The sequence below is a fragment of the Felis catus genome, chromosome A3 (assembly GCF_018350175.1).
Source record: "Felis catus isolate Fca126 chromosome A3, F.catus_Fca126_mat1.0, whole genome shotgun sequence".
Lineage (NCBI taxonomy): Eukaryota > Metazoa > Chordata > Mammalia > Carnivora > Felidae > Felis > Felis catus.
The window spans coordinates 44,676,837-44,702,195 of record NC_058370.1 but is presented as its reverse complement, the minus strand read 5'-3'; the positions used below and the strand labels follow the sequence as shown (position 1 = coordinate 44,702,195).

The 25,359-nt window shown below is 45.7% G+C and overlaps 1 protein-coding gene across 2 annotated transcripts in view; it reads right to left on the bottom strand.

Moving 5' to 3' along the window:
• Nucleotides 1–437: 437 nt before the first annotated feature.
• Nucleotides 438–25,359, bottom strand: part of SLC24A3 (solute carrier family 24 member 3) — a 484,427-nt gene continuing 459,505 nt past the window's right edge. Inside the window, exons 16-17 of one of the 2 annotated variants that reach the window (XM_023251502.2) lie at nt 6,829–6,894; nt 438–2,354 (exon numbers count right to left, since the gene is read on the bottom strand). In XM_023251502.2, the coding sequence (XP_023107270.1) occupies nt 2,205–2,354; nt 6,829–6,894 (216 nt within the window). In that variant the 3' untranslated portion in view covers nt 438–2,204. The remainder of the gene's footprint in view (nt 2,355–6,828; nt 6,895–25,359) is intronic. The other variant, XM_045053924.1, reaches the window with a different exon arrangement.

The window sequence follows — 25,359 nt, the reverse complement described above, 5'->3', positions numbered from 1 at the left end:
TTGGGAGTCATGCAGGGTAAGAATGTGGTGTATTACAATGATGTGTTACCCTCTCTTTTAAGGAGTTGGCTTTGGGGAAGTCTGAGTTTTCTGGATAGAAAACTAGTACAGACAGGATGGAGAACTTGAACTTCTGAACAACTGTCAGCCATGCTGGAATCTGTTCCTCCCACTTTAGCTGCAAGAAAGAATTCCTAACAGAGCACTGCACGTATTCTATAGGATGACAGATCCTAAGCCCCTCCAAGATTTAGAGAAGACCCATGATTTGCCACTTCATACCAGAAACCCGCCATTTTGCCAGCTTTCCAGGTTGAGTCCACCCAGAAAGAGCAGAAGCACCAATACCTGGCGGCTTCCTTCCAGGCATACTGGTCAGCATAGTTAAAACAGGCAACACTCCAGGGGAGGAAGTAACGTGCGTGCCACTCAAGGAAGGATATAGAACAGAGAAGTTTATTTTACACTATCCGTCCAAGAAAACAATCTCCATAAACCAGTGCAAAATGTGCAACAGAATCAATACGTGTGTCTTAGCTCTGAGAGCCCAAATTGGTGATTTCCTCTCCCGTTCCTTCTTCGGGCAGGTGCCTCGTCGGCTGGCTAACGCTGGCCTTGGTTTGCACCACTGACAGAAACATTCAACCAATTTGTAGCAGGTTATTTTTACAATTCATACCAGAATGTGTACAAGGGACGGGGGGAAAACCATACTGAATGAATGATAAGTGATCAGTGCTTAAAGTAAATACAGGGGGCGGCACGGGCAAGAATCCACAGTTTCAATAAATACAAGTGTAACAAGCATGGGTGGGTCTCAACTCGGTGGAATTAGTCTGCATAATAATTCAGCATCATACAAAATCTAGCAGGGCTGTTGAGCAGTGATTGGCAGCAACGTTCACAATAACTTATGCCCTTGAGCGAGTCTGCATTGAACACATTCTGCGGTTCCCAAGGTGTCAGTTCTCTGTTTCCTCCTTCCCTCGCCATCCCTCCAGGATGGGAGGGGTGGAGCTGGGGCAGCTTGGTGGAGGCGTCCCACGAGGAAGGACGCTGGCCCAAAAGCCAGCTGTCAGGGTCCAGTGTACTCAATACCGAGTGGCAAATTGGGACTTTATTGACGACGTCTGTGCAAAGTGCGCTTCTCTCCGTTTTCCAAGAAACCAGTGTCTGTAGCTCCTGCACAAAAAGCAGTGGTGGCCTCTGGGTCTCTCCCTGTCACCCCGAATACCAAGTGATGAGAGCGCATCTCAGGGACTCTTGGGCTGGGAAACTTCTGGCGCTGACTTCCCGGCACCTCCAGGAAGGGTGGTGTAACCGGGGCCCCTCATCAAAGGCCTCAGGCAGGCTAGAACTATTGCTTGAAAGACTAGAAGGAACCTAGTGACAAAATGATTGTGCTAATGGATATGTGGGAAGCTGTCTTCTTCCTCGAAAGCCTTGTGCCCCCTAGATGATGCCTACAGGACTTCAGGGAGGCATCCTTGCGTATGAAACGTCATGCATCTGTTCCCCGTGGCCTCGCCCAGATGTTCCTCTACTAAGCACTAAATTCATGCATGTTCCACCATGCCTGGGACTTGATCCCAGAAGACATGGCGGGGACAACCTGTGGATCATCCACTAATCCAGAGCCCGGTGAAAGATGCGAGAGAAGTTCTCCATCTCTGGAAGAAAAGGAATAAAAAGGGGAGCCCCTCAAAGTGAAACAACCCCACCCAAACCCAGTAGTAACCTAGGTATCGCCTCAAAACATAACAAAATCCCAAACACTCCCTAGCATCAATACACCCTCTCCTCTCTATTCCTTCGACAGTCTCAGGTCATAAATTAGGTTTGTCTTCCATCCAATAACTTAAAAAAGGAGGAGGGATTGTAGTAAGTTTTGCCTGGCTTGGGCCAGTTAGCAGCCAGTTTTTCTAGAATCTCAGTCACTGTTCAAAAATGGAGCTTGAAAATTCACGCGGATGTCAGAGTCTTCACACGGAGGAGGCAGGAAGGGGTGGGTGAGAGAAACCCATGGAGGAGGGGGAGCAGGGAGGGGTGGGAACAGCCTGGGCCACCAAGGCAGGAGCAGAGGCCTGTGAACAGCGCGGGAGAGCCGGATGTGCCGGCTCTGGGGGCCCGCGTGACTCGGGGTGCGGCCGGGTCTTGTATTGCACAGTAAAGAAGGACTGAGGCTCGGTGGGTGGCCAGGCGGCTCAGTGGTCCCCGCACATGGGCAAGTTCACAAAGGTGAACACGTTGAACTCTGTCATGATGGAGAAGCACAGGAACACACCGTACAGGAAAAGGCACCCGCACCCAAGCTTCTTGTCCAGCTGCCACTTGTTCAGGTGAACGCCAAACACCTGCAACACACACAGCAGGGTCAGAGGGTGTGGGAAGAGGTAGCCTTGGGCCTTGGGGTGGCCGTAGCCGGGGGTAGGGCTGCCAATGGCTGATCTCGTGGAGCACTGATGGTCTCTGAGCACCCCCAAACCCATCGTTCATTTGGGAAGTCAGAACTTGGGAGATAACTTTACAGAGTCATAATGATGGGACCAGTCAACACGGGCATGGTGGCCGTCACTCCTCCGCACTATTCTGTGCTGGTGGCACCTGTTCTGCCTCTTTACCCTCTTGCCCCAGGCAGCCCCTGGCCCCTGCAGACACGGCCCTGCCAGTGGAGGCCACACCTCTTCCATTCCTGCACCTAGAGGCAAGGAGGCTGTACCCCTTGCTCTTCGCTGCTCCTTATGCACTCTTTATTTTTTTCTCCTCTCAAAAAACCTAAGCTTGGAATCTAAAGTCTTCCAGCAGTCATACTCCATCCCACTCACTTGCAGTCAACACTGCAAAACCAGTCTCTTTCGTCCTTCCCCAGAGCCCGGAGTCCTACCCACTGCCACTCCTGTCTACAGCACCTTGTCGTCCTGCCCAGCAATTTCACCATCAACCGAGAGGATCTTCCCAACACCCGTCCTACACCCAGTCTTCTGCAGCCATGCCCCGCACCTGCACTGCACCCACTAGCCACAGGTGGCCCCCCAAATTTAAATGTATATCAAATAACATTAAAAACTCCATTCCTGGAGCGCCTTAGTGGGTCAGTTGGTTGAGCATCCGACTCTTGATTTCAGCTCAGGTCATGATCTCACAGTTGTGGGGTAGAGCCCAGGGCTGGGCTTGGTGCTGAGCCCACGTGGAGGCTGCATGGGGTTCTCCCTCTCCCTCTGCCCCTCTCCAGTTCATGCGCTCTCTCCCGCCTTCTCTCAAAATAGATAGACTTAAAAACTCAGTTCCTCAGTTGTACTAGCCACATTTCATGTGCTTGACATCCACACATGGCCAGTGGCTGCTGTCCAGTGCAGGTACAGGCCAGCGGACAAGTTCTGCTGGACAGCCCTGCAGCTGAGACCTGGTGATTAGCAAGAACAGAAAGGACTCCGTGCCAAACACCTCACTCTCTGACAGCCGTCTCCTCTTTCCCGCTTACTCCATCTTACTCCTACAACTCTGCAGACTCCCAGGACCCAGAATTCATTGCCACCCCCACCATTTCACTGCCCATCACCCCTCTCTCACCTTACCCTGCTTAAATTCCACCAACAATCGTTAGAACCACCCCTAAGCACTCCTCACTATTTACTTGTATCTCTCTAGCACTTTTGTCCTTGTATGGCTAAAACCACAGCCTTTTGGTTCAAGCCCTGCTTCCAGCTATTCCATATTGCTTCCACGCAGCCGCCCCAGGCTGGAGGAAAACGCCTGGCCATGCCGAAGGGTCTCACTTTTTACGTTTGTTTTTTTTTTGTTGTTGCTGTTGTTTTGCTTTTTAAATTTATTTTCAGAGAGAGGGAGGGAGGGGCAGGGAGAGAGGGGAGAGAGAGAATCCCAAGCAGGCTCCATGCTGTCACCACAAGAGCCTAATGCAGGGCTGGAACTCACAATCTGTGAGATCATGACCTGAGCCGAAACCAAGAGCCGGACGCTCAAGGGACTGAGCCATCCAGGTGCACCCGAGGTTTCTCACTTTTGTTTGTTTTTAATTTTTTTGATGTTTTTATTTATTTTTGAGACAGAGAGAAAGCACGGGCTGGGGAGGGACATAGAGAGAGGGAGACAGGAACCCAAGCAGGCTCTGCTCTGACAGCAGAGATCCTGATGTGGAGTTTCAATGCACAAGCCGTGAGATAATGACCTGAGCAGAAGTCGACGCTTAACTGAGCCACGCAGGTGCCCCCCTGAAGGTTCTGACTTTTAATTCAAGCCCACAAACCTTGAGTGAGCCATTTATGGCAATCATTCCACATTTCCCTAAATTCACTGTCTCTCCCTTTCCTGGATGGCTGTTTCTGACCTCTCCCCTCTTCTGAGACCCCCAATACCTTCCTTTTCCACCCTCACTCTCAGTGCATGATGATGTTCCCGTCCACAGAACTCCCACCACCAGATCCATTTGCTCACCTTCTCTCCTGCCAGTGAGGACCTGTCGCCCACGACCCTGTCCATGGCCCACTCCCCCACATGTGCACACCATCCCACCTCCCCTTACTGCTCAAGAACATGGTCCCAGAAACTGCCCTCTTTTATTTCCATCTCCCCATCACTCCCCGGGTTACTCCAACTGGAGTACAAGAATGCTGCTAGCTCCCTCATATTAAAAAACAACTACATTTTTTCTGGATTCCCATTTCCCTCCTTTATTCACAGAAAGATGACTTCAAAGAGTTGTAAACACCATTGCATCCAATTTCTCTCCTTCCTTCCTGTTACCTTGTTCTACTCAACCTTCGGCCTTATTGCCCCATGCAGCCACCCTCATCAAGAGGACTGATAACTTTGTATTTCTTTTTTCTTTTAATTTTTTAAAAATCTTTATTTATTTTTGAGAGAGTGAGAGAGAGACAGAGTGAGAGCAGGGGAGGAACAGAGAGAGAGGGAGACACAGAATCCGAAGCGGGCTCCAGGCTCTGAGCTGTCAGCACAGAGCCCAACGTGGGGCTCGAACCCACGAACTGGGAGATCATGATCTGAGCCGAAGTCGGACGCTTCACCGACTGAGCCACCCAGGCGTCCCCTGATAACTTTATATTTCTAAACCAAATGGCCAACACTCAGGACTCCTTTCCCATAACAGAGCCAATCACTCCCTCCACCCCGAAACACCTTCTCCCCTTAGCTTCCAGATGCCATACTCTCCTGCTTTGCCTCCCACCTCTCTGATTGCTCATTCTCTGTTCCCTTTGGTGGTTTATTGTCATCATCCTGACCTCGAACTACCAGAGGGCACCAAGACTCAGATGCTGGGCCTCTTTTCTGTCCTCACTCACCCTTTTGCTGACTGATCCAACTGCTTTAAATATCATTGTGCCTTCAGCTTGGACGCTTCTCCTGAACTCAGACTCATCTTTCCAATGGCTTTCTTGACCTTTCCCCTTGGGTGTCAAATAGGCAGGATAGCTCAAGAGGTTTGAAACTACTCTTCCCACAAACCTACTTCTCTCCAGCATTCCAGCAGCCCCATTTCAACATCCCAGGTGGTGGCCAGCCCCATCTCCTACAGGTGTACATATGTAGCTGTAAGCATGCGCTCTGGTGTCAGATGGCTTGCCCCTTCATTCATTTGGTGTCAACTACCCTAGAGGTCTCAGATGTTCATCTGTATAATGGGGCTAATATAGTGGCTATGTGATGGGGGCGTGATGAGCTCCAAAGGGGAAAATGTATGCAAAGCACTGAGCACAATGTGTGGCTATGACAGGTCTCATAACCCTAAGTCATACCAGACTCAAAGAAACTCCTACACTATGGAAGGAAAATTGCATAGATTTCCACTTTTGCGTAAGACAGTGTTTGCTTTAGTAAATCTTTGAAATTTGACTCACAGTCTGATCCCATAAATGACCTCGCCAGCTTCCTGCCTGCTCTTCTAAATTCCCATTATCAACTATATGGACATTCACATGCCAGTATAATTCAATGATGATTTCCTTGAAGATTTCAGGAAAAACCACATTGCATCTCAATGTTTTTTTTTATATTAAAAAAAATATTTTTATTTATATTTGTGAGAGAGACAGAGCAAATGGGAGAAGGGCAGAGAGAGAGAGAGAGGGAGACACAGAATCTGAAGCAGGCTCCAGGCTCTGAGCTGTCAGCACAGAGCCTGATTCAGGGCTTGGACTCATGAACCATGAAATCATGACCTGAGCTGAAGTCAGATGCTCAACTGACTGAGCCATCCAGGTGCCCCTCAATGTTCACTAACGTGAAAATTTAACCACATACTTGTATATGAATGGATACTTCATGTGTTGGTATGAATCTGTTTCTACCAAACATGGCAGCTGAGTTGGAATATCGTACTATACAAATAGATATGATAGCCAAGACAGTGGAATGGCATGAAAGTATACTGTCAATGAAGTAATGTATTCTTAGTCTCTGAGAATTGGTCAAATCCATGAATTTATAGAGGTGCTTATTAACTTGGAACAGACAATTAATTGGAATCTACCCTTTTCTTCACTAATCCTGCAGAAAAAGTGGCTCTCCCCTTTGCTTTTGATAAAATGGCTTGTGCTTGACATAAGGCAGGGCCTTGCTTCTCAGAGGTGGGCTGGCTCCGTTCAGAAAGAGGGAATGTTTTCTAGTGAGTTGCTAGGATCCACTTATAGAAGAGACAGCCACGAAGGAGATGGGACATCTGGAGGCTGACTGTCCCCATCCACCAGAAGGCCAAGTCCATCTGGTGTCCAAATAAACTCTGTGGCCAAAGAACCCAAGGGTGGGGGTGGGGAGAACACAGGAACTCGAGAGGGGAATAAGCTGAAGCCCTACCGTAACAAAGACGGAGGCCAGGAGTAAGCCCACGGAGTAGATCAGTCCTCTGCTGTTTAGCCGAATCTGTAAGAAAGGATGTGCAGTTAGGCTTCCAAAAAGGCATCTGCTCTGTGCAGGAGCTCAAGCAATTCTGAGTAGCAGTCAGTGCAAATCTCTCCTCTAGGATGGCAAAGGGCAGTTTGGACAGCCTTGCTCTGGGATTGGTAGTGGGAATATCTACTTCCCTAGGACAGCTAGGGGGTGCCCTTGTGTAGTCCACTCTCAGTCCAACCCCGTCCTTCCCTCCAGGGGCAGTGCCTACTGGGCTGCAGCATGGCACTCCAATTCTCTGACGTGTGGCCTGATTCTTATTGCTCACAATACTTCCCTGTGGACCTGACCTCCAGGGAGCATTTGCTTTCCTGGCATATAGCTTTTAGGTTTACCTTTTGAGTAAATTTCCTAACATGGGTGATGGGAGCAAAATTTTGAAAAATATTACTGAAATTTTCTCTCTCTCTCTCTCCCTCTCTCTCCTCTCTCTCTCTCTCTCTCTCTCTCTTTCTTGAGAGAGAGGGAGAGAGAGCAGGGCAAAAGGGACTGAGAGAGCGAGAGAGAGAGAGAGAGAGAGTGAGCGAGAGAATCTTAAGTAGGCTCCACGCATAGTTCAGAACCCCACACGGGGCTCAATCCCAGGAGCCTGAGATCATGACCTGAGCCAAAATCAAGAGTTGGATGCTCAACCAACTGAGCCACCAGGCACCCCATAAAAACTTTTTTCTCTCTTTTGCATTAGTTTGTGACCTCTTCCCAAACTTGACAGGAAGAAGTGGATAAGGGTTGTTACTATGAGCAAGCAAAGAAGAAGAAAGAGTTAACATTCCATTTGTGATATTCATAAAAGGATTTTTGTTTTGTTTGTTTTTCAGAGTAAGACAGTGGGGTTAGCAGCCAAACACTGAAAAGAGAGAAACAATTTTTGGAATTCTTATAAAATAGCTCTGTCCAGTAGAACTTTCTGCAATGATGAAAATGTCCTGTATCTGTGCTGTCCCATATGGCAGCCATTAGGCACATGTGGGCTATTGAGCCCTTGAAAGGTGGCTCATCCAACTGAGCAAAAACTTTAACCTTATCTTCAACCAATTCACATTTACATTCAAAGAGCCATATATGATCAGTGGCTGTAGTAGTGGGCACAGCAGGTAGGGAATATTTAGAGGCCGACCCAGCCAACAAAGATCATAGAATTTTTTCCATAGTGCACAGAAGATGTCCCTTCTGCCCTGACCTCAGTCAAAGGGTCACGAGGTTGGCTACCCTGAGATAGGAGGTATGCCTTAGAGCAGCTGTACTCAAAGCGTTGTCCCTGGATAGGCTCGAGCAGCATCACGTGGGAGCTTGTTAGAAATGCAGGATCTCAGGCCTCACCCAGTCCTCCTGAATCAGAAACTTTGGGGATGGGCCCATCGAGCTGTATTTTAATAAACCTCCAGGTGGTTCTGATGCATGAGAAAGTTTAAGAACCACTGACTTAGAGCAAGTACAGAGGTTAAACCCACTTCTGATCTCCACGGGTTCTGGGGCTTTGACTTTGACATCCCTTTTACACCAGTTCTCTTATAAAGTCTTATCTGCATGGAGGCTGGGGGACCATAGAGCACCACCAATGTACACTGTCTTGCCGGGAGTCAAAGGCTCACCTGTGTTTACAGAAAGGAAAAGCAAGGCAGGCTGATCAGTTCATCAGAGAACAGAGAGTGATTATTGTCAGTAGAAGTGGTCAGGGGACCTTCTGACAAGGTTCAAGGCATCTCTTGGTGCCCCTTTACCAGTTTATCCCTGCAGTGTAGGTATGGAAACACATGGGTATCTCTGTAGGAGGATGTGTTTGGTTTACCTTTTGGTAACAGGAAACTGCTTTCCCCAAACAGACCCTTTGTGTGGGGACCCAGGAACATAACACATCTCCTTATGCAAGGTTCTGTCCCAGAGGGAATGTGCTGGACTTTCTCCCCTGCCTGCACAATCCATGTGAGCCAACCACCTGCCAAACCCCAGCTGGAAATTACTCCCAGCCAATAAATGCCTTCCTAAGAGTAAAGGACTCAAAGCATATCTCTGTGACACTAAAGCAGTGGGTTGACCTGGTTAAATCAGTGTAAAAAAAAATAATGAGGGATTGGATCCATCCCAGTCCAGCTGGTAGTTCACCTTCCTGCAGACCCTCCACCTGGCTATAGATCGATTTTCCTCCTTTGATCAGCTGTGTAGGTACAACGAGGCCAATGTCCATCACAAATGCCTTGTACTGAAAAAGATTCTCTGCCCCAGAGTATTCTGTCCATACTGAACCTATGATAATGCCACATGTACCCTGGCCAGAGTTTAAGGGGAAAGGCAGGGTTTCTCAGAGCAAGATGGCAGCCCCTGTTCAGAGTGAGTAAGAGCCTGCTGGGGCTGTACTCATCACAGTCCTTGGGCTGACCCTGAAACTGTGAACACTCAGAAAACCTTTTGAGCTCTTAATTTTCAACATTACATGGATTCTTCTAAGAATGTGGCCAATGCATTTTAAGCCCAGCTCACCCTTTGAGTTCCAGGGTTGAATCCTTATCAGCAGCAAGAGTTGAGTAAAGTGATTTCCTGCCCATAGGAAACCAAGAGCCAGTGAAAGCCAAGCTCCAAGCAGGAAAATTCTCTTTGGCCAAGGCTTTTGCCTTTTCCAAATGAATAATATTCAACTAGAGCACTGGAACTTCACTCTTCCTCATTGACATAAGGTCTCAAGGAGTGGTGCTTCTAAAATTCTAAATCTGGCTCCAAAGACTAAAGACAACCAACTTTGGTGAGGTTTCTGAGTAGTTTTTTTTCACATTTTCACCTTTTTCTCTGCCACATGCACCCACAGGGGTTATTTTTGCTAGTTCACTAGTTAGAGACCTGCACTCTCAAAGACTGTATTGATTCCTTGCTAGCTGAACCCCCACTTCCACATGGACACGACTGCCAGGGATTAGGGTTCCTTCAGTTGCCTCTGGGTCCAACTTGAACACTTCCCAATTACTGGAGACTATGGATGGTTTGGGGCAGGAGTTAGTCAACTACGGGCCATCGGCCGACTCTGGCCCATCGCCTGATTTTGTAGATGAAGTGTTACTGGAGCTCAGCTTGTTCCTTAGCATGCCGTGTGTCTGCCTTCATGTAGAAGTGGAAGAGCTGATAAGTTTGATAGAGACCATACGGCCCACAAGGCTTAAAATATTTCTCTTCTGGCCCTTTCCGGAAAGTTTGCTAGCCCTTGGTTTAGGGCATGGGCTCCAGACCCAGTTCACCAAACCTCTTCTGAATCCCTGCTTGGCCACCCTCTTGATATATAATCATGGAAAAGTGACTTAACCTCCCCGAGCCTCAGTTTCCTGAGAAGTAAAATGGGGATAATACAATTCCCACCTAATGAGGTGGTTGTGAGAATTAATGGAATTATTCTATGTTAAAGCTTGAACAGGACCCAGTGTATAATGGGTTCTCAGTGCATCTGGGCCATTTTCCTCCACTCACTCAGCTGCCTAATCCCTTCCCTGGCATCCCTGGCTGCTGCTTTTATAAGCTCACCACCCAGGAGTCCCCTGATCAAAGCCTCAGTAGATGTCAAACACCATGAGGGCAGGAACCATGTCTGACCTTTTCCTCTGTCTGGCACAGGGCTAAGCACAGACCACATGCTTCAATATGTAACCAATGGATGGACAATGAATCCATTTCATTGCAAAAGTGAAATGGAGCAGACTAGACTGGTCAGAGAGAGGCTGAGAGCAGAGAGACCCTGGATGCCACTTCCAGATGGGATTCCAGAAGCAATGCATCCTGCCCAACATTCCCTGTGCCCCTTCTCCACTTCATTTTTTATGAATGTATATAGCTTATTTTGTCTACCTAACATTTTATTATGAAAGTTTTCAAGCAGTCAGAAAAATTGCAAGAATTATACCATTTTCATAGTGTTTGATAATAGTTCACAGGTGTTTTGTTTCTGGATGCAATTTCTGTACGGTGAAATTTACAAATCCTAATTGTACTGCTCAGTGTGTTTTGAGAAACACCTACAAACCGCGTAACCTAAACTGTAGTCATGATATAGAGCACTTCCATCCTTCCCAGAAAGTTCTCTTGTTCCCTCATCAGTCTCACTTAGATCAATCACTGTGTCTAAGCTTGGCCTGTCTGAGAAATTTCATATAAATGGAACCCAATAATGTGCATTCTTTTACACCAGGATTCTTTTACTCAGCATAATTTTTTTAAGATTCCTTGGTATTTTTCATCGCATTACTAGCTCACTTCTCTTTATAACAGCATAAATATAACACAGTTTATCTAATTATTCTCCTGCTTATAGGTATCTGGGTTGCTTCCAGTTTGGGGCTACTAGGGTGCATTGTTTTCGTAGCTCACAAACAACATGAAAAGAGATCTACAGTGGTCCCTCCCACCCAGAGGAGAAGAAGGAATGAAGATCATGAAGACCTCCAGGGGCTCTGCTGGGACCCCAAACACACACACACACACCACCAGCATCCTCTCTCTGTAGTTGGGCACTGGGAGCCTCTCCAAATGGGGGAGATTCACCTTCCCCACCTTGGTACACTGCTGTCTCCCTTTCCGGACCTCAGTCGGGTCAGATGGGGTGCTCACATCCTTCCCACCTCACTTCTATTCTGCCGAAGTCCTTTCGTCTTTTCCAAGTTCACTGAGCCCTTGCTGGTCTTATCTCCCCTTGTGATGCAGATCATACCCTGACCTTGCCTGGTCTCCTTCTTACCTCCCCAACTAGTCCTGATGCTCTGAGGGTAGATGCCTGTGTCTTCAGTTTTTCCTCCTTCCACATAGCACCTAGATCTCTACCTCTCTACACACACTGTATGTTTTTTAATTTTAAAGTTTATTTCTTTATGTATCTTGAGAGAGAACAAGAACAAGTGGGGGAGGAGCAGAGAGTGAAAGGGAGAGAGAGAGAGAATCCCCAGCAGGCTCGGTACTGATGTAGGGCTGAGCTGAAGTGGGACACTTAACTGACTGAGCTACCCAGTCACCCCCGCACTGTACATTTAAATAAGCATCTGCTGGTGATGCTGAGCACGTGTGTATCCTTGTGTACATGTGTATGTGCACGTGTGTGCACATGTGGGGTGCATGTGTGCATTGGAGGCAGTGAGGTGGGGTGGCTAGGGGCAAGAGTGCATATAGAGCTGGATGAGGAGACTGACGTGGGGGTGGTTTTAAGCTGATCTTTTTAAGCAACAAAGTGAGGGGGCATCAAAATGTTTTTTTTTAATTGGGGCATAATTTGCATACAGTAAAGGCACAGATCTCAAGTGTACTATTGGATAAGTTTTGACAAATGCATGTACCCATGTGTGTGACATCTCAACAAGATACAAAACATTTCCATCACCCCAGTAAGTTTCCTTGAGGGCAGCAAGTTTAATTTAACCCCCTTAAAAGTAGTTTCTTGGGGTGTGCTAAGCCGGACAATAGCACGGGCCCTCCTTATCTCTGGACCACCTTTGCATAAGCCTCTGGGCTGCAGGTGTGCAGTGTTGCTCTGAATGATGGTTTCGTGCTCCCTGAGTCACAGATGCAGGGGCCATTAAGTGCAAATGCAGAAAATCTCCATGGCAATGCCCACCAGAGAGCATCCTAGGCACAACTGCCCGACATTTAACACTGTTTTTATTTCTTGCCTTCAAAATACACAAATTCATTCTCTAATTCCCTCATGGTAAATAATTATTGCAGAGGAAACAGCAGGCTAGTTGGTTCCAAAGAAAACAGGAATTTGGCCCACAAATGTGGGCCCTCAAAATGTGCATTTGTTTTCATACGGATGCACACACAGAGACCCAGTCAGACCCAGTTTTAAGCATGCACGCGGTTCAGAAAACAGTTCCCTAAATCCTACACAGTTTGGAGAGCCAACATCCCTGGCCTCAAAGATTATAACTTCCCCATATTATAGTTTAAAATCTCTCTATGGTTTGAGGTCAGCTCCACACAACCGGCAAATTCTTGGAGGAAAAATAAGAAGCCCCTGGATTCTTGCTAATTTATTATAACCTGGAACACATGTTACATGTCACTTCGCATTTTCAGATTTGGGTAATTTGAACATTTGTGCGGGTGTAGGCTCCAAATGGAGTGTCTAGCCGTGGCTTGATGTTGTAAGCTATCACTGGGTGGGAATCTCTTTCCCTGACACAATTAAATGAGGTAAAACAATGAATAAGCCTTGAGAAAAACAGGCACTTCGATGGCTGAGTCCTGTCCTTCCCAGAGTGCTGTCATGAACACAGTTGCACAGTTGCTCTCCGGAGCAAGTAGGGTGGGTTTTGTTCTCCCTGTGTAAAGGCGAGGCAGCTGGCACTCTGGGAAGTTCAGCACGTGGCCAAGGTAAGATTCTGCTCACCAACTCCAGTGTGTGTGTGGTGTGGGTTTTCCCCATGCATCCAAGCATTTCTGTGACCTCCATGGGTATCCTACAATTTAACTCAGTTCTGACACTATTCACCCAGTGACCCCGTCAGACGGCCCAGGTGAAGGAAGGGCTCAGTCCTACAAGACTCTCCTTCCCCCACCCCAGACACCAGTCACAAGTCCAGGTGTCACCTGTGCTTCCGAGTGACTGGCTATAGATTGGAGATTCAAAGGACGCACTGTTTGCGTTTGATTAGCTTGTTGGAGTGGCTCACAGAGCTCAGGAACACATTTTATTGACTATGTAACCAGTGTGTCCTAAAAGGGTAGAACTCAGGAGAAGCCAGTTGGAGAAGATGAACAGGACAAGGTCTGGGGAAAGGGACAGGGCTGTCTCTGAGCGCACCACTCTGCCAACCTCCACACGTTCACTAATCCGGAAGCTCCCTGAATCCCCTCCTGGGTTTTTATAGAGGCTTCGCTGCATAGGCAATTGGTTAAGTCCTTGGCTATTGGCAACCAATTCAACCTCTGGCCTGTCTCCTCTCCCTGGAGGTCAGAGGTGGGACTGAAAATGTCAACCTTTTAATCACATGGTTGGTTCCTCTGACAACTAGCTCTCATCCTTATGTGGGGTTGGAAAGTCATCTCATTCACCTAACAGAAGACACCTTATAGTTCTTATCATTTGGGAAATTTCAGAAGCTTTAAGAGCTCTGTGCTAGAAACAGGAATGAAGATCAAACATCTATTTCTTACTATAAATCACAGTATCACACAAGGCCAGGCAGCTGGTGAGGGATCAAGTAAACACTGAGCACTGGAATTCTGACAGTAAATTTTAGACTCTTCTTTGTAGCCAGCAGGGCACAGAGAAAAAGTCAGAGTTCTCTTCATCCACTAAGAACTCTCAAAAGTGGCACCTTGGCCTTTCTTGCCTACCATTTCTGAAACTACCTTGAATGAACCATAAGAACCACAAATGCCAGTATGGCAGATGCTAATGGGACTCCATCCCAGTGCCCCTTCTTACCATTCTGGTGGGACCGGCTGCCTCCCCATGACCAGTACCAGTGTCTGTGCCTGAGGGCTTTCCCCCCAAACCATGGAAATGCCAAGCTGCCCTGCATCAATGACTCTTGGGGCAGGCACATGAACATGAAGCCCCACTGCCCCTTGATATTTCCTCCTAAATATGTTCCCTACCCCCGGCGGTCTTACACATCTCCATGAACCCAACACCCGGGCACTGCAGCATGCAGTGAAACCAGTTCCAGCTTTTATGCAGCCTCCAATGAACACACTGGCCAGAGCACTGCAGCCTCCAGTGAACCCAGATCTGGCGGCACTGCCCCATCCAGTGAACGCACTGCCTGTGGCAATGCAACCTCCGGTGACCAACTGCCTGAGACACTGCCCCTTCCACTGAACCCAGTTTCTCGGCACTGCACCATCCAGTGAACCCAGTACTCGTTGTACTGGAGCCTACTGTGCTGTTCATCCTGCAAAGAATGTGCCTCAGGAAGTCAGTGGTCCAAAGAGGATGACAGACACACGGAATAACCCTGTCTGAAGCTTGGAGCCAAACCTAGATCAGCCAAACACCAGTAACCTCACAGATGCATGAATGGGAAATGTATGATAATGTATGTTTGCTGCTGAGTTTGGGGATGGTTTGTTACACAGTGTTATGGTAGCAATAGCTAACTGATACAAACTATCCTAATCCAGGTCACTGTATTTTCTTTCCCCTGCAAATGTATCATAACTGGTCTTATCTGGCTCCGATGCTTTCTCTATATGGTAGTCAGAATCTTCTTTCTAAAATGCACATGCAATCACACCACTCCCTCCCTCATACACTTCATTTTCTGACTGCCACGGCTCTAGCTCATTGTGTCCTTTAGCATGTGACTCCTGTATCTGGTTTCATCCCAGCCATTCATCCCTCCACTTTTCCACTTCCTGTCCCCACCCTCTACCCCCAGCCTAGGCGCTACCCTCAGGTCCTCGGTGTGTGAACCTTTCTTGGAGCTTGGTCTTCTACAAGCTATTCCTCTTACTGGATAATCATCTCACATTCTTTACCTGCTTGGCTCCAGATAATCTCAGATTTTCAGAATAAGCATCACTTCCTTACAAGCATTGGAGGTCCTTAATCCCTGCCACATACCTTAAAAAACATCACACTTTGGGCACACATCACACTTTCTTTTGGAATTACTTGTATAACTGTCTCCTTCCAGAGGCTGCAGCTCCAGGGGCACAGGACAGTGTCTGGCTTGCTCACCAAAGCATTCCCCAATGGTGGTTACCAGCTTAGCACACAGTAAGTGTTCAGTTAATGTTTGATCAGAAAAAGAATGAGCTGGGCAGAAAGTGTAGGATAAGAATGTTTCTGATCACCAGGGTGACTGGATGGCTCAGTTGGTTGAACATCTGACTCTTGGTTTCAGCTCAGGTCATGACCTTACAGTTGTGGGATTGAGCCCTGCACTGGGCTCCATGCTCTCTCTCTGTCTCTCTCTCTTAAAAGAAATAAACCTTAAAAAATGTATTAAGAAAAGGAAAGTTTCCGATCACCTCTTCTTTTTCCCTCTAAAATTTCTGGAGTTAGGTGGACTCCTGCTTGGAAAATAAAACAGACTCTCCTCCTATTACTTTGTGGATTCATTTTGCATTTTTAAGCCCTAACTCGGAGATCTGAGTTTTGTCTTGGTTTCCTGGAGCCTGCCTGGTGACTTTCTTAATTCTGTTAGAGCATGTGGAACAGACATTCATTGCCAAAATGGGACAAGAGGTGCTCATTTTCCAAACTTTGACTTTTAGAAATATTTATTTCAGGCACTTAGGTAGCTAGCTGGCTTCCAAGCAAACCACAAGTGCTAAGAAATGTCAAAATTTGTAAAATTGCCTTTATTCCACACTATCAAATGCCTGAAACTATGCACAAAACAGCTGTCTTGATGGTAATTATCCAATAATTATGACTTGGAAACCCCAGCAACTTGAGATGGAAACATTGCTTCAGAATTGTCAGCAGGTCCATTGTGAGGGCAGGAGAGGCCATTAAAACCCACACGGGCTTCTTGGTTTGATATGAGAGATGCAGAGAGATATCATGGGGTTACCACTATGCTAAATGAAAGGAGGCCCCTGAGTGTCCTTCCAGAAATGAAGCCTCTCTCTCAGGAAAAATTGGAAGTGGAGAAGAGGGAAGACAAAATGCTCATGGCAAATAAACCCTTAAGTTTGCCCCTTTTTCATGAGCCTGGAACTATTTTTCCAAGCGAGTTCTGTATTGTGGCGTGAGGTTATACAGAGCCCCCAAATGTGGCTGGGCATTGGGGACTGCATAGAGGGGCCTGATGAAAGCCAGGTGGGGACCCAGGGACTGAATAAATGGGGATAATCCTCATGGAAGGATCCAGAATGTTTCCTCCAACCTTTAGTTGGGAAACCACTGTAGACATATAATGAACCATAGCCTAGGGAAGCGAGGATTTTAGCTGCCACAATCACTCTGGAACGTATAGAATAGGAATCTTGGGGTGAGGAGTGGTCTTTTTCCTCCAGGTCCTTCCTTCCTTCTTCCTTCCTACTCTTCCTTCATTCTCTTTCTTTTCTTTCTTTTCTTTCTTTCTTTCTTTCTCCTTCCTTCCTTCCTTCCTTCCTTCCTTCCTTCCTTCCTTCCTTCCTTCCTTCCTTCCTTTTTTCTTTTCTTTTTTCTTTTCTTCTTTTTCTTTTTTCTTTTTTTTTTTTTTTTACAGAGAGAGTGCAAGCAGGGAAGGAACAGAAAGAGGGAGAGAGGGTCCCAAGCAGACTCTGAGAGGTCAGTGCACAGAACCCGACACGGGTCTGAAACCCATGAAACCACGAGATCATGACCTGAGCCGAAATCAAGAGCGGGATGCTGAACTGACTTTAAACCACCCAGGCACCCCCAGGTCCTTCTTTCTTTAGTGAAGCTTGCAGAACTCACTTCAGCCTTATAGGCAGACCCTATTCTCCCTTCTAGCAAAGATTCAAACTCAGGGATGGATCTGGTCTAAAATCCTACCCCAGCAATGTCCCTCATACCTCTGTGCCCTCAGCTGTACATGGCAGCACTGTGGCACCGTTTGCTTTGGGCGATATTCTCCTCCCTGCTGCTTTGGTCTCTGGTGTTTTGCAGAGAGAAAAAAGTCTCACTGCCTTCTCTCTGCCTATTACTGGCTGTGACAATCTCTCTGAACCTTGGTAGTTTGATCTCCAGAAGAGGACTTGGGACAGCAGTGCACTTAGAATGAAACCCATTACCCCTGTAAACCTCACCCCTGCATTTCTATTGCCTGGCTTCCCTTCTATTATCAGATACAGCATGCTTCAATGCCTTGGCATTTGCAGTCCCCTCTTTCTAAAGTGCTTCCCCTGCCCTTCAGATACCCAGCTCTTTTTTTTTTTATTATTCCCTACTCGGCATGGAACCCACATCCTGTTCAACAAATCCAAAGTGACACGTGCTGCCCATTCTATGATACCATTGTCTTCATAAGGCTTTTGCTCTCCCAAGTTAGCGCACTCACTAATGAACTGTCTATCTCCCCCAACTCTGGTGCGTGTTCTAACGGGGAGGGTCTATTCTACCCAGTTCATTCTGTGTTTCCAGCACTTTGCCAAGTTCTTCGCACATAGCAGCTGCACAATAAGTGCTGGCTGAAGAAATAATCCTTGCCTCATTTAGCTATAGTCAGGATTAGATGAGGCCATGTGGGCACGGTGTCCCTAGAGTGCCTGGCACATAGTAGGTCAATGAATGTTAAGCTATTCTTATTGCTGTTTTCTTCCCACCCCCACCCCCCATGCCCGCTCTTTTCTCAGGTCAGGCTTTTCCTTCATTCTGTTCTGCTCACATGTCTTTCATCACCCCAGGTGGTAAAGTTTAGGATCATCTATCCATCCATCCATGCAGCCATGCAGCCATGCAGCCATTCATCCAACAAACACTTGTTGAGCAAATTCTAAGTACCAGGCACCACCACCAGGCATGGGGGAAACAACAAATGCACAAGACGGGTACAATCCTTGCCCTAAGGGAGAACATGTGTCTGGGGGAGACTCAGACAAAGGGAAAAAAGTAAGCTATGATGGGAATTGCTCGAAAATACAGGAATGACACCTGACCCAAGCTTGGGAGATTACAGTAAACATCTAAGCCAACACCTGAAAGATGAACTGGAAGAAGACCAGAGAAGCCTCTTGTAATGGCCCTTTTACCCCTTCTGTGAGGTGCTCTGGTTCTAGATGGCTATGTTCTGGGACTCCTAGCTTCTAGGAAAACAAAAAGACACAGGTTGGTTGGGCAAAATCCTGGGCCACTATTTTGGTCTACCATGACTAGGCAAAGATGTATTCTGTACAAGTGAAGTCTCCCAGAAAATTGAAGTCCACCTCTCTATAGGCCAGCAACTGTTTTTGATCAAAATATTTCATCACTTTTTCTTGATGACTCAGAATCACCACCATGAATATAAATTTTTTACCTGAGGTGAAATATGGCAAAGCTCTCAGGAGCTATTGATGTATATGGAGTTTCTTGCCCCTACCATTGAGAAAATAAAATTTATTCTCTATTTAAACAAGTAAAATGTCCCACTATGTGCATGATGGTAAAGGGTGCAGTGTGAATGGCAAACACAAAGTGGACATGGTCCTACACTCAGACTCTAGTAGCAGACAGATGATGTGGGTACCTAACCATCAGACAAGGTAGGAAACAGAATGGATCAACAGGGACATGGAGAAGAGATTATTACACAATTTGCAGCATGAGGCTGTATCTGGGCAGCAAATGGAAGGGCTAGAGACCTAGGTATGTCGTCGGGACTCAGAGTATTCTTTTGCTTACAGGATTTCCTCCTTGTTGGATGCCCTCTCAATCAAAGAGATCAAACTATCTGAGTAAAATACAAAAAAAACCCCACAGCATTTTAAAGAAAGCCACTAGGCTCTGAGGATGGTTTTGTTACTCTGTTCCTCCTTAATTCAGCTCACCCGGCTGTCCTTCCCTGCTTCTTGACCATTTACCTTTTAGTTTCTGACATAGTTAGGCTCAAAAATTTTCCTGACAAGATTTTACTACTTATAAAATACAAGATTCTAGACTACACAGTCTTAATCATATATAATCATTGGCTTCCTAATAGCCCCTACGTTGTGAATATTACTGAAAAATAAGTAGACATCTTTCCAAAGACATGCAGATGGCCAATAGACACATGAAAAGATGTTCAACATCACCCATTATTAGGGAAGTGCAAATCAAAACAGTAATGAGGTATCACCTCACATCTGTCGGAATGGCTAAAATCAACAAGACAAGAAGTGACAAGTATTAGCAAGGAGGTGGAGAAAACGGTATCCTTGTGCATGGTTGGTGCAGCCACTGTGGAAAACAGTATTGAAGTTCTTCAAAAAAATTAAAAAATCCAAATACCACATTATCCAGCAATTCCAATATTGGGTATTTATACAGAGAAAACAAGCACACTAACTTAAAAAGATATATGCACCCCTATGTTTAATGTAGTATTATTTACAATAGCCAAGACATGGAAGTATCCTAAGTGTCCATCAATAGATGAATCAATAAGGAAGATGTAGTGTGTGTATGTGTATATATACACATGGACTGAGTAAGCCACAGGAATAAAAGGCAGAGCATAAGGAATACAGTCAATGATATTGTAATAGCAATGTAATGGGACAGATGGTGGCTACATTTGTGGTGAACAAGGGATTATGTATAAACTTGTCAAACCATTAAGTTGTATGCCTGAAACTAAGGTAATGTTGTATGTCAACTATACTCAGATAAAAAAATAAATAAATACAAGAGGGATTCCTGGGTGGCTCAGTTGGTTAAGCGTCCAACTCTTGGATTTAGCTCTGGTCATGATATCACTGTTCATGAGTTTGAGCCCACATGGGGCTCTGCACTAGCAGTGCAGAACCTGCTTGGGATTCTCTCTCTCTCCCTCTCTTTAATAAGTAAATTAAAAAAATTTTTTAATTAAAAAAATAAAAAATAAGTTAACAAATATTTTCCTTTGAATTTTAAAAGTTCAAAATGAAATCTTTTCAACATATGGTGCTGAAACAACCATATGTCCACATTCTAAAGAATGAAGCTGCACCCCTACCTCACACCATATACAAAAATTTTGATTTCCCTGCGATTCATAAACTGTTTATAGATTATATTGCTGATTTTGTGCTTTCAAAAGAGAGCACTACATTGGATATCTGTATCCTGGAAATAAAATGAAGATCTCTCTGGGATGGAGTACAAAAATAGCAGCATTTGGAAGAAAATGCAACATGACACATCTTTCTCCAGTTTTCTGAGCAAACATTTCCCCCAGGAGCACTCTCTCGTGTGCCATGCCTGTTGATCACAGAAGTGGCCTGTTTCTTCTCCTGTCTTTTCCCCTTCACTTCAGTTAAGGGTGATCTTCAACCACAGGATTCGATGTGCACAATCCCAGCAGAATGACCAAAGTGACCCAATTATGTCATGTACAGATGGAAAACATGAATTTGGACTAAAAATCTAATAGGGCCTGAATTTCTGTCTTCATGATGTCACCCTGTCACTAAAGTCAGGAACCTGAAAAGCATATGTTTTCATGACTGTGGGTGTTACTGAATGAGAATTATGTTTAATTTTCTGTTCTTTGAAGAGTGTTGGGAGAATTTCAGAAGGACAGGAAAGGGGGGCAGATATCAGGGCTCATTTATGGCAGACAATATGCCTTGCTAAGTTGGGATTTCAGGCCTGATATCCACGTTCAGTCAGGGAGATTTCAAAGCTGATGGGGAGGAACTGGTTCATTTACAGGATGAATTCTGAGTTGTTATTGTTGTTGTTGGTTGAAAGGCTTTGCTTTCACATTATATGATTGCACCCTCTAACCACAGTAAAGAAAAAAATAAGCACAATGGATCTTTGGTACACTGGAAGGATTTGCGTCTCCTGCTCCTGTCTGTCAATCCCTCCCTGGAGAGAGTCCATATGGTAAAAGTCTATTATATATGGATCAGTTTTCCAGGTTATTTAGAACACCATTTCTTTTCATCTTTTTGCTGCCTGCTTTTTTTTCAAAACTATTTTATTTATTTATTTTTTTTAAGAGAGAATGCCAATGCGGGGGTGGGGGGGTGCAGAGAGAGAAGGGAACAGGGGATCCAAAGCAGGCTCCATGCTGACAGCAGTGAGCCTGATGTGGGGCTTGAACTCATGAACCATGAAATCATGACCTGAGCCAAAGTCAGTTGCTCAACTGCCTAAGCAGGTGCCCCCTGCTGCCTGCTCTTTAGCCACTATTCTCTGGTCTTCACCAGAGGAAACAAAAAGCAGTTGAAATTTTACTGAATTTTACTTCTTTATAACTCTGACAAGTGGGGAAATGCAACAGGGGCACACACCAGGTGGATCTGCTGGTGAACTCAACAGATCCACACCCAGTGCTCTGAGCTGGGTTAAGGTGCACAGAAACCAGGCAGAGATGGGGTGCTGATGAAGATAGGCTCTAAAGACAGACCAGGAAATGAGAGACGGAGCATTGCGTTTAGCAAAGTGAGAATCTCTGGAGGGAGAGAGACACCCAAGGCTGAGTGTGACTGAGTAACGATAGAGGGTCCCTAGTAGCACTTCAGAGGAAGTTATGTTGTACTATTCCCATTATATTCAACACTCTTTTCATGGCTCAAGTATGTACATGCCCATACTATGTGCCGCAAGGAAGCTCGCCCTCATACGGCTTCCTCTGGTCAGAATGTCAGGGTAATGCCTGTTTTTTTTTTTTTTTTTTAAAGAATGTGAGGGTGCCATGAAGCTGTCCTCCAAATCTCAGGAATGAAACAAGGACAAATGAAAATGTAAGGAATATTGCCATTTGCAAGAAATAATTAGGCACCAATAAAGAACTTCAAGGTGTTCATATTCTTTATAACAATTCCAGCTTTGGGAAAATAGCCTCAAATGTAAATACAGTTTTATGTAGAGTTTTTTTTTTGTTTTTTTTAAAAATTTTTTTTTAACGTTTATTTATTTTTGAGACAGAGAGAGACAGAGCATGAACGGGGGATGGTCAGAGAGAGGGAGACACAGAATCTGAAACAGGCTCCAGGCTCTGAGCTGTCAGCACAGAGCCTGACGCGGGGCTCGAACTCACGGACCGCGAGATCATGACCTGAGCCGAAGTCGGACGCTTAACCGACCGAGCCACCCAGGCGCCCCGAGTTTTTTTTTTTTTTTTTTTAGATGTCTAGAATCTATAAGAGTGATTTACAGAGATGTGTGTTGCATCATTATTTATAACAGTGAAAATCTTGAGGCAAGATGTGTCTAACAGCAGCACGGTTAAGGAAATTTTGGTATAAGTAAAGAATATGCGGTTGCCTTTATTTTTTTATTTTTTTAAACGTTTTATTTATTTTTGAGACAGAGAGAGACAGAGCATGAACAGGGGAGGGGCAGAGAGAGAGGGAGACACAGAATCGGAAGCAGGCTCCAGGCTCCGAGCCATCAGCCCAGAGCCCGACGCGGGGCTCGAACTCACAGACCGCGAGATTGTGACCTGAGCTGAAGTCGGACGCCTAACCGACTGAGCCACCCAGGCGTCCCTGAGGTTGCCTTTAAAGATGATGTTTCTAGTGAGCTTTTAAGGAAATCTTGATATGATGTTTGATATAATGAGGAGTATAAAAAGCAATGCACATAACTGTAGAGTGGAGTGTCAGCTATATAAACCAATATGGAAAGGAAAACATGCTGAAATATTGAGAACTGATAGTTACAGATCATATTATGCATGATTTTTATCTCATCCTCTGAACCTGCAGTCTCATGGGCAGCCACAAGCCACATGTGGCTGTGTAAATTGAAATTAATTAAAATAAAATGAAAAGAAAAAACTCCAAGTCTGCCCTTGAACGAGCCACATTTCAAGTCCTTAAAAAGTCTCATGGAGCTAGTGGTTACTATATTGGACAGTAAAACATACAACAGCTCCATCATTACAGAAAGTTCTACTGGGCAGACACTGCTCCAGAGTTTTCTGGCATTGGTTTCTCTAGTTTTCGATGAAGACCATGTGCTATTTTGATAATCAGAAAAAAGGAAAAACAAAGTCAAGTTAAGGTGACTCGACTGTAGAAAAACCCAGGAGATTGTCTGAGGAATGGCGAAAGAGAAGCAAGGTGATTTGTGATTTAAGGAAGCAGCTACTTTAATGAGAGAGATTCAATATAATCAATAATATGTTCTCAACGTGGTTACAGGAAAGGTGTATTAGCTGGGAGGGGGAGGGTCCACATATGACTCAGAAAAAGGAGCTCAAAGAGGCAGGATTGGTCAGTGTGCCCCAGGATGGCTGTCATGACAGGGAGAGGAGCCCTATGATACGAGCTGATGCCTCAGACAATAGCAACTCAATGGCTCCTGTAAAAGGTTGTCCATTAAATCCTCTTTCTTGTTTGGCCCCCACTCACAACCAGACACTCCAGACTTTAGAGACTGCTAGTGTCCACTGACATCTTCATTGCCTCTCCTTCCTGGATGCACAGCTAAACAAGTGTCCTGGATCCTTCTTGCATCTAGGTGGGAATGTTTGACTTATCTGCACAATGGGTGGGAGCAGAGAGGACATATACGAACTTCAGTCCTCATCACAAAACCATCTGCATAATATTCCATGCCCTTGCTTTCTCTGCTTCCTGTGTGTCTACTGGAGAAGGACTTCAGGAGGGTAGAACCACAGGATGAAATAAGCCCCAATCTGAGTCTCTGTCTGAAGAGCCATGGGAGCTGCCAGGATGGAAATATCTGCAGGGGATTTGGAGGAAGAAATAAACGTTTCTTGGGCTGCCCCAGTGAAATGCTGGGGTTGTTTATGATACATAGTAGTAGTGATACTTTAACACATAATTTCTCATTTGATCTTCTATGCAGAACGTGTTAATGCAGCAGGTCTGGTTCCTTAACCCTTGCATGCCTCTAGGGGAGCCTAGAATGATGACAGATCCTCAGCCAATCCCCAAGAATGCGGTCCTTGGAATGTTCTTTGTGTTACTGATGAATGATGTTGTTTTGTGCTCCAAAAGCAATGGGGCATGCTGTACCAGCTTGTCAGGATTGTTTAGCGAGCTTTATGATGTATATCTGGGGTCTATGCTGGAATTCTGAATTTTGCTATCATGGCTGTATACTGAGCAGGAATGTGTCTACCTGACCAGCACTCCATAAAAGTCTCAGATTCCAGTGGACTGCCCTGGATAGAGGTATCTCACACATGTCCGTATAGGTTGCTGCCAGAGAGAAAGCATGTCTTATGTGACCTGGTGGGGCAGGAATTGGTGCGTGCATCTGACCTCTCTGGATTTTTCCTGATGCATTTCGCTTTTCTGCTGCTTTTACTCCATATCCTTTGCTATAATAATAAACCTTGGCCACGACTAAAATCTGCTACTAAGTCCTGTGAATACTCCTGGTGAGTCACTGAACTTGTGGGTAGTCATGGGGCTCCCTAAATGCCTCCCACCCATGGGAGGTACAGGCTCTAGTTATGGAATGAAGAAGTCATGGGGATGAAAAGTACAGCATAAGAGAATATAGTCAATGGTATTGTCATAGTATTGTATGGTCATTACACTTGTGGTGAGCATAGCATGATGTATAGATTTGTCAAATCACTACTTTGTACATCTGAAACTAATGTAACATTGTGTGTCAACTATACTTAAATTAAAAAAAAAAAAGAAAGAAACGGGCACCTGGGTGGTTCAGTTGGTTAAACACTGGACTTCGGCTCAGGTTATGATTGCACAGTTCGTGGATTTGAGCCCTGCATTGGGCTCTGTGCTGGCAGCTCAGAGCCTGGAGCCTGCTTCAGTTTCTGTGTCTCCCTCTCTCTCTTCTCCTCCCCTGCTTGCCCTCTCTCTCTCTTTGAAAACTAAATAAACATTAAAAAAAATTTAAAAAGAAACTGTAAACAGAGGGGCCTGGGTGACCCAGTCCAGTTAAGCATCTGACTT